Here is a 16,139-nt window from a genome sequence, read left to right as displayed (position 1 = left end):
TAGGAATAAGAACAAGCTACGTAAAGAACTAAAATCACTTACCTTGATCCAAAAAGTGGTCCAATTTTCAGGAACACACATATTCAATAAATTGTCAGCAACTATTAAAAACTTGGTTTCAAATAAAGTACTATTTAAACAGGGCTTGAAAGACCTTTTGATAGGCAAGTCCTTCTACTCTATAGATGAATATCTTAACAGAGACTGTTAGCCCAGCTTAAGTTATGTTATGTTATGTTATGTTATGTGGTTTATTCATCTCATTACATACAATTTTCAAATCATTTGATTTGATGTACAGGAGACATGTCAAGGTTTACAAAAGAAACTTTTTTCACTTTTTTTAAGAGAAATACAAAAGTTTACATTATATTTTACATTTCTAAGTTACAGCTACATATGTACATAAAATAATAAATGTATTACAATCCCAGTGTTCAGATTGTGAAGCTGTCCTCAATGAATTCATCGACAGAATAATAACACTTTTCCACCAGGAGAGTAAAGAGCAATCTTTTCAGTGAACCAATCTCCATTTTAAATATATTACTGCCTTTTATTTTATTGAAAATTTTTAACCCCATATACTCTGGCATTTGGGCATAAAGCTTTAAATGATGTGTTGGAAGTTTGAAGTTATCTCTGTGGCGAGTGCTGTAGTTGTGGTCAAAACGGAAATTGTCTAGTGTATGTTGATCTCTATATAGGAACACCACCATCTCATATATGTAAAGTGAGGGGATAGATAGTACTTTTAAATTTTTTAACAGTGGTCGACAGGATTCCCGTTTTTTTGCAACACACATGTTTCTAATTACTTTCTTTTGTAATACTAGGAGCCTAGTGACATTTGCTGAATTTCCCCAGAAGATTATGCCATAACAAATAACTGACTCAAAGTAGCAGTGATAAACTATCTTTCTGGTATCCATTTTTGTGGCACCTGACAAAATACACATTGCAAATGCTAAGTTGTTCAGTTTATTTGCTAAGTAATCTATGTGTACCTTCCAATTTAAATTTTTGTCAAGATTTAGGCCTAAGAACTTTACGTGGTTTGCTTCTGTGATATCCTGATCATTGCAAGTTATCTTTATTTCACTCCTTTCTACTGATTTAGCTTCAAATTGCATCATTTTGGTTTTAGTTACATTTAGTTTTAGTCCATTTTGATAGAACCAAGATTCAAGTAAAAATGTCTGTTAGATTTCAGTTTGTAGAGCAGCTGGTTCCAACATTCTAGATTAGTTATTTTGTGTATGATAAATTTATTGAAAGTGCATGACTGTGTTTCATTCTGACAGTGTATTAATACTGTAAATATCTACAATTCCAGTTTACTGTAATGTATTCACCTATTTTGACAATGTCCTGACAACTGATCAGGATAGTGAGTATTATATTCAAATGTTTTACATTTTTTATGTTATTCTTTCTGACTTGTTCCACACCCATGAGAATCATCTCATTTTTGGGTCTATGGAATGAAAATTGAATCTAATTTAATCTATGTAACATTGCTGTCTATCAAAAGATTGGTAGAAACACCGTAATTCTTTGTTACAAATTTTCTTATGCAGATGGTACACCATTTCCAGAATGAAATTTTTACTCTGCAGTGGACTGCAGACTGATATGAAACTTCCTGGCAGACTGCAGATTAAAAATGTGTGCCAGACCAGCACTCAAAACCAGGACCTTTGCATTTTGCAGGCAAATGCTCTACTAAATGAACTACTCAAACATGACTCATGCTACATCTCACTGCTTTACTTCCACTAGTACCTAATCCACTATATTGTCTATACTCCTTTGTGGTTCTCCTGCAAAACTTTCAAGACTAGTAGTCCTGAAAGAAGTAAAGCTGTGAGGGTCAGTTGTGAGTTATGCTTGGGTGGCTCAATCGGTAGAATTATTTCCCTATGAAAGGCAAAGATCTCGGGTCCGAGTCTGGTCTGACATGCAGATTTAATTTGCCAGAAAGTTTTGTATCAGTACATTACTCTGATTCAGGGTGAAAATTTCTTTCTGGAAACAGTCCCACAGGCTGTGGTTATGCCATATCTGTGCAACATGTGTTCTTCCAACAGTGCAAGTTTTGCAGGAGTACTCCTGTGAAGTCTGGAAGGTAGGAGATGAGTTAGTGGTTGAAGTTAAAGTGTGTGGAAGGATTTGGGGTCATGCTTGGATGGGACAATTGGTAGCGCACTTGCTCATATGAGTCTTAGGTATTTGGTTCAAGTCCCAGTCTGGCACACAGTTTTAATCTGTCAGGAAGTTTCATGGTCCTACCTTCTCTTTCTACAACCTGTGAACCAATTCACCCAGGCAGTTAAATAACAGGCATGCATATTTAATGTGGAATAAAAAACAGGTAAGATTATAACTTTTATGATACACAAAAAGCACGAAGGGAGGCAGTGCAGTGATTAAGGCACTTACTTTGATTGGTGAGCAGCAAGATAAAACTTTCTGTCATGCCATCCAGATTTAGCATTTCTGTGATTTTCCTAACCCTGCTTTGGCAAATGCTAGGATGGTTTCTTTGAAAATAATACTGCCATTTTCCTTCCCTATCTTTTTCCTATCTGAGTCTCTACTCAATTTTTGACGAAAATGATAGGTTGTTAAATCCTGATATTTCTTTTTTACATACAGATATAGTGCTATATGAGCGATGTCAAATGGTGTGTGACAGGTAAGAATTGACTTGGGATAAAAATAATAAAACTTCAGATTTACAGTTTTCCAGTTGCTTCGTGAGTCTTAATGTCTTATGTATTTTAAACAGTGTCTAAATGAATGTCTATACAAGTAAAGGTAGTGAAAATGTACATACCAGTAAAATTTATGTAAATAGCTGATGATTGAATAAATAAGAAGGTGTCTTGGTTTTTTTTGTTTTTGTTGGTTATAATTTAGCAGGGCATAATTTTTATACATGAAACTATAATAATAAACAAATGCAAGAAGCATAAAAGCAATATACAAAAAAATTTTTACCTGATTTTGAGGAGGTGTGCCTGGTGGAGTTGGAGTGTGGAAAGTAGCTTGGCCACTTGAAATGAATGATGGCACACCAACTGATGGTGCAGACGCATAGTATGGCATTCCTGCTGTACTCGCCACATGTGTTCCACCAGATGTCACTGTATTCAGGCTGAAAGCACATGATACTCAGAAGCTTAGACAGCAGTTAGTGATTGATTTATTAACTACAGTCCTGCAATGACTAATAATTAGTCAGATTACACTACAAAATACAGGGTGGTAAATAAACAGTTTTAAGAAAATATGTAGATAATAGAAACAGTACAGACTAAAAGAGAACTGAGCTGTAAATTATTCCAGATTTTGCATTGGTTATCTCTTCCTTTTTATTTTAGATTTTGGGTTGTTATTTTTTTCTTTTCCAGAGTTTGAGACAGTTGCGTAAATGATGATGTATAATGCAATGTAATGAAGTAGGCTTATGACTGCAGAGAAAAAAAAAAGCTACACAAAGAAAACAGCTATTTAATGCACAGTGAGGAACTTGGCAGCAAAAGACAAATAAAGGTAGCAGAGGTGTCATATAAATAATTCTAGTTCTACATCTACCTCTACATACACCCTCCATAAGCTACCGTAGAGGGCATAACAGAGGACCCTGTACCATTAATAGTCATGTCCTTTCCTGTTCCACTCACAAATAAAGCCCTAATTTCTCCAATGGCACTTTTAAAGTGTTATGTATTAGAACTGCTGAGGAGTCTGACACCATGTAGTGAAAGCAGCCAGTTGATGCAAAAGTAGATGGGGAAACATAATAAGTTAGTTAGAATCACTAATAAAAAAGCAGTTGTCAAATAGGGTAGAAACAATGTAACAAATTATGAGAATATGGTGGAAATAATATGTTTCCTCTTAGGCAGAATGATGAAGACATTTGTTGGTGATAAATGTGGGAGTCAGTTACTATGTGTGTACATGAGGTTCAGAATAACAGGTCCATTAAACATAAAAGGGAAGACAGATGTATGCCTCACTATTTCTAAAACACAATGGTTACTCTGGCTTTATATTCACAGAAATGTAATACTCCTAGATACAGAAAAGATGTTCTTAAGGAACGTTGTGCTTATTATTATGTTATAATCAAGTAAACATAGTAAATGTCTAGAACAGTCAATCAAGTGTTGATAGAATCAGGCACTGGAACTTATACGTACACAGTAATGGCACTAAGTATGCACAAAAAAATTCAAATTTGTGTGAATTCCTAAGGGACCAAACTGCTGAGGTCATCGCTCCCTAGACTTACACACTACTTAAACTAACTTATGCTAACTCATTAAACTTCGGTTACACGATAAATCAGTCTAATCTAAAAGCCGTAAATTCAACTAAATACCAAGGTATTACAATAATGAACATTTTAAATTGGAAGGAACACACAGAAAATGTTGTGGGGAAGGTTAACCAAAGACTGCGTTTTATTGGCAGGACACTTAGAAAATGTAACAGACCTACTAAGGAGACTGCCTACAGTACACTTTTCCATCCTCTTTTAGAATACTGCTGGGTGGTGTGGAATCCTTACCAGATGGGACTGACAGAGTACATCAAAAAAGATCAAAGAAAGGCAGTACATTTTGTATTATCGTGAAATATGGGAGAGAGTGTCACAGAAATGGTACAGGATTTGGGCTGGACATCATTAAAAGAAAGTCATTTTTCGTTGCGACAGAATCTTCTCACGAAATTCCAATCACCAACTTTCTCCTCTGAATGCGAAAATATTTTGTTGACACCAACATACATAGGGTGGAATGATCACCAAGATAAAATAGGGGAAATCAGAGCTCGTATGGAAAGATACAGGTGTTCATTCTTTCCACGCGCTATACGAGATTGGAATAATAGGGAATTGTGAAGGTGGTTCGATGAACCCTCTGCCAGGAAGTTAAATGTGATTTGCAGAGTATCCATGTAGATGTAGATGTAGATTGATGTAGATGCTAGAACAAAACACACACACACACACACACACACACACACACCCATGCCCAAGGGAGGACTTGAACCTCTGGCAGGAGCGGCCGTGTAATCTGTGACAGGGCAAAGTATACACAAGTGTCCTATGTACTGCCAAAATTCTTTGAGCTTTAGTTATAAAAGGGTAGCATTAAGAGCTCAGTGGCCTCTTTGTTTCAAAAATACTGTAGTGAGAGTCCTCTTACAATCATAAAAGATGTAGATGTAATTATTTTATTTGGACCAATATGGCTGAATTTTTCAGTAAACAACTGATATGAATGAAGTCAGCATTCACATCTCAAACCCCTTCACTCCCTTGCTTCAAATTTCCAGCGATGCATGGTCAAATGCATGGTATTCCCATTGGCAAAACTGTTAAGAGATTTAAAAAAGAGTGACTCAGGTTTTAATAGCAAATCAGTGCAACTACAATGAAGATTTAAGTGAGAAATTCAAAAGTCAAATAAAGAAATGAATTAAAAATACGACTATTTTTACTAAAAAAATTTTTGTCTGCCAACAATTGGAATGACTCAAAAATTTGTCAGTAGCCCTATTGCAGGATTTTGCAGTGTAACCCTGGGTTATATAGGATAGTATCATTACAGAGCTGGGCAAGAGTTCTTCTGTAGCATAGAACCTTTCAGTCGTGGTTCTTGTCACTCAGGTAATTGTTACTGTGGCACATTCTAGTGTCAGTATATTCAATGGGCATACAGCAGTTTTTTATAGACACAGAAATAGACATTTATGTCTATGTCAGTCTTATGGTAACAATTCTCCAATGAGCAGAAAGTTCAATGGCCTTCAAGTGTTGGTATTCACAGGAAATAATTTAGAACTGGTCATTCACTAAATCTTGCAGTGCTCACAGTAGCCAGGAACTATCTGAGCACTGTGAGCTTTTTTGATGTTTTGAAGAACTAGAGGTTTTTGCAGCATTAAACAACAGATATATAGTTCAAACTGACTACCTGAAAAAATGTGGAAATTCTCAAACCTATTCTTGCACAGAGGAGGACAAGAACAATGCATTTGTCAGGCTTATGTGATGCTACAAAGGCCTCCTGCAACACTAGAAAGAATGCAGCTTTTCAAATTTCAGAGTGCAAAGCAGAGTCAGGAAAATCATATGTATTTTCTCTAGGTTTTCACAACAAAATGTCAAATGAGGGAATGTGGTTCTACACAGTATCTTGGTTTGATATCTTGTGACAAGTACACCAAACTCACAAAATTCTGCAGGAGTCTAGACTAGACATTTACACAGTTCACCAGTAATTTCATTTCTAACAAAATTCAAAATAACAAAAAGATACAACTTTGAAGAATATGAGGTAAAAACCCTGACAGCTGATTGGCCTAAGACTAAAACTGTAACACTACATAAGAACAGAATGATCATACATTTGTAACCTCTCGACTTTGCTGAAGCAAAAGAAATTAACCTGATCCCAACAGAAAAAGTACAAACTAAGAGTTTCCTTCCTGTGATTGATCAATTAAAATCTACATTGTGACAGTGGCTCAAAGTACAAAAACTAGCCAATTCACATGTTGCATATTTTAAAATTTGAAGAGAAAACTGCAATTAAGTCCAAACTAGTTTTAGACACACAACAATGACTTAGATAATCAACAAAGAAATGAATTGATTCATTTCAAGGCTTTAGTTTCAGGAAGATGATGAGGGGAAGTAAAGAGTAAGTGCTTAGAATAGGTGACTGTGTAAACTCCTCAATGTAAAAAAAATCTAAGTGTGTTTCCTAATATTGAGGTTGCTCTAAGAATGTACCTGTCACTTACAGTCACAAATATCAGTCAAAAAGGGTCTTCTCACAATTGAAGTTGACCAAATACAGGCTTCTAATGTCCATGTTAGAAGACAGGTGCTATGTTCTGACTTGACACAGAATTGAAAATTATGCTTTATAGTTAAGTTCTAAAGATAACAAAAGTAACCTAATTAGTATGAAGTGTAGGTATGAGCCATTTAGCCAATGGTATTATTTGAAACTTTCATTTTAAGGCAAATTCTGTGAAAAAGTAATATATCTGAATTATAGTAAATATAAATTTTAATGGTCTTTAAATTTCCTTTCTTATCTGTAATTTACCAACTAAAAATATTAGCTTATAGTTGAAGTGTGTGATTTTCAAAAATGAAATACAGATTTTTGCATGGATATAAATCAACTTTTAAAAATGTAGTTGTCCACGGAGATTTAATAAGTAGCTTATAATACCTTAGTGATTTCAGTTCTTTTTATTTTTTAAAACTGCTCTATTCTCCAAATCTGACACTGTATAGTAAAATTCTAAACACTTAAATAAGGAATCAAAAATGCCTCATTAAAGGCTTTTAATTCAAAAAAGATCCCAAAACTCTACATTTATTAATGAAAAGAATACTTTATACAACAAATCTCCAGACATAAGCTCTGAGTGTAAGTTCACTGATATTATTTATCCTATACATTCACTGAAATTTTTATAATGTGCCTAAATTATTCATGACATTAATATTTATCAGAAAGTTTCCTTCAAGTATTTATGCACAGATACTTTCCACATTGCAGAACAGAAAATTATTCATAATACCACAGCAAAAAATGTGAAAGACTAAAGAAATAAAATTAATTCACATTGACATTTTGGAAAATTAATTTACACTGACATTTTTGCAGGTAGATTAGAGTGGATGGATATAGCTTCAGCATAATGCTAATATAAAAGGTTTATATCCATGATAAAATATAAATGTAGTACAAACATTAACAATTCATTGAATATACACAAGAAATATTGATACTCCTTTCCTCTGGCTAGAACATTTGGTTCATTCAATCTGGACAAGATTATATACAGGGTGAAGCGAAATTCGCACACTTGGGCTTCGCAGTGCGACTCCTCACATGCCACCGATAAAAAAAGTCTCTCACAAAATTTGGTCTGGTGAGTACATCTGGCAGAAAAAAGACATTAAATAGTGGCAGTCTGGCAACACTGTAACCACATGTATAGTAACTTCCTCTGTCAGCACACACTAGTTGTGCTGTACAGTTGGTGAAGTGGCTAGAGTTTTGGGTAAGTATACAGGAGGTCGAGGGTTCGATCCTGGATCGAAGCATGCATTTTTTATTTGGTGAATGCAGTCCAGGTGGTATGGTATCTGGCATCTTAACTATCAACATTTGCACTTACATTCTATAAACATAGAAATGGAAGATTGGTCAGCTTTGAAAGAAACCCTTTCCATGTCGTGGGTGTGAATTTATTGGCACCACTTCATCTACTAGATGCGAGACCTGTTTTCTTTGTACCCTCCTCCACTGATCCAATAGATTGGTACCAACTATTATTCTTGTCTCATTCAGGTCCATTACATTTCATTAGGGCCTTACATTATCAGTAGGACTAGCAATGTGGTTTGCGAATAATGTCCAAACTTGATTACTATTTGTATGTGTTATCACCAGGGTCCCGCTAATTATGCCTTTCAACATTAAGTATGGTAATGACATGCTATTTAGTACATATCTCAATGCATTATTATTATTATTATTATTATTATTATTCTATCAATGGGATTGTGGAAACATTAAGTCTTACCATTAGGGAAACAGTGTAATTTGAAACTGAACGTTTCACAATTAGCGGTGTCGGGATGAATCATGCAGAGCTATATCTGTAACAGGGATAATGCACATTAGATGGCACAGTGTGCAGAACTGATGGTGTGTTTATACTGTATGTGCTGTCCACCAGACAAGGACTAGTTTTGAGTGGAGTAATGCACCCATGACAGACTCCAGTGTACATGTGTACACGTATCGAATTCTGTCATTGTGAACCTCTAAACCAGTGTGGCAGATGTATGGCATACACAAATGTTGAATATGTGGATATGCTTCTGGTCCTTGGTGCATCTGCTAACCGGGCTGGTGATGCCACTTGTGAATATGCTGCTAGATACCCTCATTGACGCCATCCATATAAAAATGTGTTTTGTCATCTGGAGTTGCACCTTTGGGAGTCGGAGTCTCTCCTTCCACCATCACGTGACAGAGGTTGTCCATGGACTCGCCGTATTCCAGCTACTGAGGAAGCTATTTTGGAGGCCATACACCAAGAACCTCAGCAAAGTACGCGTAGCGTAGCAAGGCAGCTGCATGTCTCACAATGCATGGTTGTGCAATGTTTGGACGTGCACGGAGGTTGCTTTGGACATCTGTTGTTCTGAGGACAATGTATTCTGTTGTGAAGGTCTTGCACTCATTAATATGTGCATTATTGCTACTGTGTGACATCTGAGTGCTCATAGTACATGTAGTATAAATGACAAGTAGATGTTGTGTTATTTTACTGTGATATCATCTTTAGCATCTCAAAACTGATGTTTTTGTAGTTATTCTGTCCGATGGCAGGTCATTTGTTTCAACTGTCTGTTTCTTATTTGTCTAACCACGTATTTTTTATGTTCAGCATTACAAAATGTTGTAAATTTAGGATACATGTGACCTAAGAAATGGTGTATATTACAGTATGAAATTTCAGAATGAAATTAGCAAATAAGAAAATACGCCCCCTCCTGCATGCTAACCCAAAACTCTATTCACTGCACCAACCTTACAGCATGACTAATAGCTCTGATTATGTATTTATGTAAACGGAGTTTTGTGAGCGTTAGACAGAACTTTTACTAGGATCATGAGTAAATAGAGGTAAAGTAAGACAGGATGAGATCAGATATTGGTATAGTTTGATTGTAGACCATTCTTGTATGTATAGATGCATAAAAATATGTGCTGATGTAGGGCATAACTATTATTAGTTGCAAATGTGTTTTGTAAAATATGGCAATGACAACCAACAAGTGTTATTGCTTGCAAGGTGGACTGTAATCTTACTGTTCACCAGACCTGTAACCAACTTAATATCTATGAGAAACAGTCACTCCATAACTGGTTGAGCAGTGCTCTTCAACAGTAGGAGGTATTACTCCTAGAAACAGAACCAACATCTATTTGATCAGTTACTAAAATGTGTAAAGGCTCCCTTTCTAACTTGAGATGGCTTCACAAAATTTATTTGTTCCTATAATGTAAATTTATAGTGATGAAACTTTCATGATTTATTTGCTCCATATTTTATCATTTTGGCATTTTCTGGAAACTGAGTAACAGTGGTGCAGTTCTGAGAATTATTAGCATTTGTTTAATCTAACTTCTGACATTACACACCAACAGATATTGCATTCAATAATACTTTCTTAGTAAATGAAAACCATCTAAAATATTAAATGCTGTATTAAGTAACTCACGGGTTCAATGGTGGACTCGTATACAGCATGTGCACTGCAGGCTGTGTGCACAATGAAACAGTGTCCACTGCTCCTGATGCTGGTACCGATCCATAATTTACAACAGGGCAGCTTGCTACATTGAAAAGAGAGTATAAGATGAATCTAATCTGTAAGACATTAAAAATGTTTTTCATTTTTAAATATACACTAATTAGCCAGAACATTATGACCACTGACTTATTATTGACATAAAGCCATCCAGGTGATAACAGTGCCAACTGGCAAGAAAAGACTGCTGGTCAGATAGACACATGGTGCACGCAGTATCAGTCAGCGTGCTGTCTGTGTGTAGAATGGGGAAGGTGCGCCATCTATCTGAGTTTGACTGAGGGCAGATTGTGATGGCCTGGAGGCTTGGCATGGGCATTTTAGAAACTGCATGACCTGTTGCATGTTCAGTGAGTGCCATGGTGAGTGCCTTCAACACATGGTGAAAGGAAGATGAAACCATGTCCAGATGTTGTGGGTTGGGCGGCCACCCATCATTATGGATGTCAGACATTGTAGGCTGGGCAGAATGGTAAAACAGGACACATGTCAAATTGTGGTGGAACTAATATCAGACTTTAATGCTGGACAGAGTGGAATTATGTCTGAACACACAATGCACCAACCACTCATAAATATGGGCCTCCACAGCCGATGACACATGAGCCAATGTTAACACCATGACATCAGCAACTATGACTGAAATGGGCACATGACTACCAGCAGCGGACATTGGCACATGGTAGAGCACTGCATGGTCTGATGAATACCAATACCTTCTTCATGATGCCAGTGGGAGGGTGCAAATCCATCGTCTTCTAGGGGAACAGCTCCTTCACACCTGCAATGCAGGACAGACAAGCTTGTGGCAGTTCCATTATGCACTGGGGGACAATCACATGGGCACCCATAGGTCCAGTGGAGCTCATGCAAGGCACCATGATGACCAAGGAGTATCATAAACTGATTGCAGACCATGTACACACCTTCATGACAATCATGTTTCCCGATGTCAGTGGAATTTTTCAACAAGATAATGCACCGAGTCACAAGGCCAGGAATGTAATGGAGTGGTTCAAGGAACACAATGGAAAGCTCAAATTGATGTGCTGCCCCCCCCCCCCCCCCCAGTTCGACACATCTAAACCCAATCGAACACATCTGGTGTGTGACTGAACATTGCGCCAGAGCTCATAGGCCCCCTCCTCAGAACTTACAGGAATTAGATGACTTCCGTGTGCAGATGTGGTGCCAACTCTCTCTAGTGACCTACTAAAGTCTCATTGCTTCCATATGATGATTCATCACCACTGTTATCCATGTCAAAGGTAGATGTACTGGTTATTAGGTAGGTGGTCATAATGTTCTGACTGATCAGTGAATTAAACACAGCATTGAAAAAAATATTTTGAACTGTGGATGAACTGCTGCTTAAAATAGACATGATAAAAAGACATTCAATAAATTTAGCCTCAAAAGGATGATTCTTACAATCTGGAAGTTTTATCTTCCCAGCCGCTCATACGTCAATCATTTGCTGCTAAAGCAATACACTTTTCTAGGTGTACATTATCAGTAATGGTGTCAATTATCTAAAACTGGAGATGTTCTCATATGATTTTCTTCACTGTGTTGGAGAAGTACACTATCTATCTCTGCAGAGAAGCATTTAATTTTTTGACTGAGGAAGCTGTTTGGAGGTTAAAGATGATGTGGAATCCAAAGTTCAGGCACTGGAATCACATTTTATGGAAGTTGTGTTCAAATTTCCATCATATCATCCAAGTTCCATGTTTTCCTTAAATTACTTGTGTCATCATTTGAATGGTTCCTCTGAAAATGCCAGAATTGATTTCTGTCTCCAATCTTGTTTAGTCTACGCTTGTGCTCCATTTCTAATGACATTTTTTTTTTTGCATCTTTGACAACAGATGGAAAGTTTGTAACTACAAAGAACTTCAACAACAAAATACAGCTTAAACAGTCAAATCTATATGCACTGAGCTGTGTAAACCCTTAACTTCAATGAAATTGAAGTGGCAGTATTACTGTCCAACAAAAGAGAAGCTGGGGACTTTCTGTTTGAACATGGCCCGTCAGCAGACACACAGACTCTTCACAGGGCAGATATTGATTTGGTTTATAACTGGTAAAAAAGTTGAATCTGCCACAATAGTGGCATTACCAAGAGGATACTTGTGACAGTGCCATGATCCACAGCACTGAATAAAGCCATGACCATGACCAGGACCAAGCATAAGCAATACTTGGTAGATCATTTTATGTGCTCCACATGTAGGTCTCAGATAGTAAATATCTATCTATTTTTTTATGGACTATTTTGTGCTTGATCTTTATACGGTCCCTAAGGGATTGTCTAACTGATAGTTTTTTCAATACTGTGGTGATACTTGGACTTCAAGTAGGCTGAACTGTTCGATTACTTGGCATGTGTTGATGAGTATACAAGTGCATGTACATGCTGCATCCCATTGCTGCTTGTCTACTGTAAGCAATAAATTAGTGTCAAACTGGACACTACTGGCTCATGTATATTTGACTGAAGTGGCATGAGAACAAGTTATTGTTGGTGCACATAAAATATATAAATGCCCTGTGTCTGTGGTTAAATAGTAACTTGCATTTTTATTCTTGTGGAAAGATTAGTGTTATCACCATCTTTATTTTCTTTGTTTCATCCTCTGTAGTTCATAGTTGTAATGGTGCGGTTTTGCTCTGTCTGAAGGATCACATTTATATAATATGATTTCTTGTTGTAGTAGACTCCTTTTAATTGTCACTTATCCTTCAGTTGTTCAAATTAACACCTATTTTTATGTTTCTATATAGTTCTACATTGTCTTCCATAAATAAAGATTATGTTTGTCATGCATGGTTGGAAGGGAAGTGGCCACTGTTAGGAAGCAGCTATAAGCAACACTGGCAGCAGTTGACAGGGTTCTAACTGCTGATAGCATTTGGGCACATGTGGTGGACAGTGGTGGGTCTGACTATCTTTGAGTGGAAGACAGACATGAGGGCTTTGCAACATGGCTGTCCAAGAACAGCTTGGCAATTGTTATGAGGTGATGCTCATAGTTAAAAGGACATCTGACCCATCACATGATGCCTTGACTGTTGGATCTGTGGCTGATCATTAAGAAAATTTTTGGCAAGCACTTATGATGTTTTGCTGGCCAATGGCAACTCCAATGTTAGGTAGCTGATGGAGCTCCTCTGGGAAACAGCTACAGCTGTTATGGCTAGAAGAAAGATCAGTGTGCATTTTTTGTGTAAGTATGAGGTTGGTAGTGAGATGGGGATATGGGAGTCATTTATCCTAGATGCGAATAAGGCCAATGGCAATTGAATGCACAGGGTGCAGCTAACAGTGAATCACAGCAGCTCATAATTTACATAGTCATATTCAGAAGTGAATGTGGTTCTCTGGTTTGGAGCTAAGTGGAGTGCTCAGATGGTTCTATTATGGTCCAGTAGGCAGGTTTATAGATTACTTAAAAGCATATATTTTTAGTGAACATTTTCTTAAGACATTCTGTGACACAACATGTGCTATATCTTCATCAACATCTACAGCCATACTTAAAAAATGACTGTGAAATGCAGGGCAGAGTGTCCATTCCATTATACGACATATCTGAGTGCCTTCCTTCTTCATTTATGTATGGAGTGTAGGAAGAATGACTGCTTAACTGCCTCTGTGTGCAACTTAATTAGACTAATCTTGCTCTGTGGTCCCTACAAGAGTGATAGGTAGGAGGCTGTAGTATATTCCTAGAGACCTCTCTTAAAACTGGTACTCAAAACTCGTTCAGTAGGCTTTTGCAGGATAACTGGGATATTGAGAACTTATAACATTGCAGCACGTCAGCAATCGTGAATAATTTAATGATTATTTTAGCATGCTTCTAGCTGATGGTATTCAGTCTGTACTGCGTGCATGCATTTTGAGCATCCGTGGGATTTGCGATTCCACATATATAGTTTCAGCCTATCCACGTTCTATAATTCTATAAAATCGTCCTCCAGCTAGGACATTATACATACACATGCATTAACTTCCTGTGTCTTTGACCCAGTTGTTGGATCACTTTCATAATGCATTTTATGCCAATCACATGGAAGAAGATGATTTCTCAATTTGTGTGTGCGCGTTCCTTTCTGACATTCTCACAGCATAGCTGCCGGCACTACCTCAGTTTACCTGCGAGCACATGGCCCACTGAACGTTGGCTGGGGTGAGGAAGCATGCTTCTGATGTTTGAGCTAACGACAGCTATTGATATGGTACACACATACCATTTATTTTACATTTTATGCGAGTCTTTTGCACTTTCGGGTGTTCCATATTAATGTTGGACCATGCCTCTTTAGGCAGTTTGTAGTTTTAGTTTGTTCCGAAGAAAGCGTGATTATCTGCACTGAAACCTAGGTCAACATCTGGTTTCTATTTTCAATCGAGGTGGATTCTTTATAATCATAACTGCAAGAGTTTACCAGTACGGGTTTTTCAACATTTCTGTGGTGCTCTTGTACAAGTAAATCGAACCTGTGAATCAAGCTCACCCTCCTTGCATGTGTTCACATCCAATGATGGTTCTATTTGGTATGGGTACCATAAACATAAGTAATATTCAGGGTGAGTCACTTCTGTGAGCATTCTCCTTTTGAAGCTTATTACATTTTCCCAATATCCCATCAATGGACTGAAACCTGCAGCCTGCTTTATGTACAACTGAACTTATGTGGTGATTCCTTCCCAAATCCCACAAATTAAATTAAATGATTCTATGCCATTACTGGCCAGGAGACTCCCTCTGGGGTCGTTCAGCCACCTGGTGAAGATGCTTCTATTTGATGTCACTTCTGACGCTTGTGTGTTGATGAAGATGGGATCTAATAATTTTGACACCACAAATAAGCAGCCCCTGAGTGAAGAAAATCTTCAACCTGCCCAGTAATTGGACCTGGGCCCCCATGATATAGAGGCAGCAATGCTAACCCTTAGAGCTGCAGACTCAAAATCCCACAAATTATTATAGCCTTTTTGTAGACTGGTGTGAGCTGAACTTTCTTCCAACCTCTGGGGACAGTTATATACTCAGTCACCTATTAGTATATGAAATTGTTGAAAGAAAATGTAATTTCTTTGTTCAGTGTAAATAGTTTAGCATTAAATTTAAAAAAAGCCATTTCTCATTTTCATTGTTGAATAGTTAATTGTTACATTTGCACCAAAAATATATTTGTAATGACAGCCTAACATCTGACATATAGTGTTAAAAATAACTGTCTGTACTGAAATTATTTAAAAAATTCATCCCTGAAGAGACTAACCATAATATTCACATTCAGATTCTTTATCAGCCATCTGGCATGAAAACATGGAATAGATGTTTTCTGTTCACTTAAAATAAGGAATTAGTATGTCTTAATATGAAATTTTGCATAAATACATTATTAAAAATTTTAACTTGTACTGGCCATGCACATTAATTTTTGTAATGAGTAAAGTGAGTTTCCTAATAAGAAAGCAGGCATTATTTCCCTTAAACAATTTTACAGCCATACAGTGTGTGTAATTTGGAAGTTTCTTATATACTTTGACTGCTGTATGAACATGGCAACAGATAGTTTTTGCTAATCTATTTTGTGGTAAGACTAGAAAGCAAAGGGTCTAATATTATACTTATGTATGTGATTTGTTACAGTTTGGTTAGGTAGTTCAAAAAGTACACAATTAACA

General features: G+C 36.9%; 1 protein-coding gene across 5 annotated transcripts in view; it reads right to left on the bottom strand.

Moving 5' to 3' along the window:
- LOC124555769 (cAMP-regulated phosphoprotein 21) overlaps positions 1 to 16,139 on the bottom strand; it is a 989,726-nt gene that overhangs the window by 45,549 nt on the left and 928,038 nt on the right. For all 5 annotated transcript variants that reach the window (XM_047129817.1, XM_047129815.1, XM_047129818.1 and 2 more), the window contains 2 exons: positions 10,343 to 10,457; positions 3,004 to 3,160 (listed from right to left, as the gene is read on the bottom strand). In XM_047129817.1, coding sequence (XP_046985773.1) covers positions 3,004 to 3,160; positions 10,343 to 10,457 — 272 coding nt within the window. The remainder of the gene's footprint in view (positions 1 to 3,003; positions 3,161 to 10,342; positions 10,458 to 16,139) is intronic.

This window comes from Schistocerca americana, chromosome X (assembly GCF_021461395.2).
Source record: "Schistocerca americana isolate TAMUIC-IGC-003095 chromosome X, iqSchAmer2.1, whole genome shotgun sequence".
Classification (NCBI taxonomy): domain Eukaryota; kingdom Metazoa; phylum Arthropoda; class Insecta; order Orthoptera; family Acrididae; genus Schistocerca; species Schistocerca americana.
Note: the sequence above shows the minus strand (reverse complement) of the source record. Positions and strands in the feature narration are given on the sequence as shown.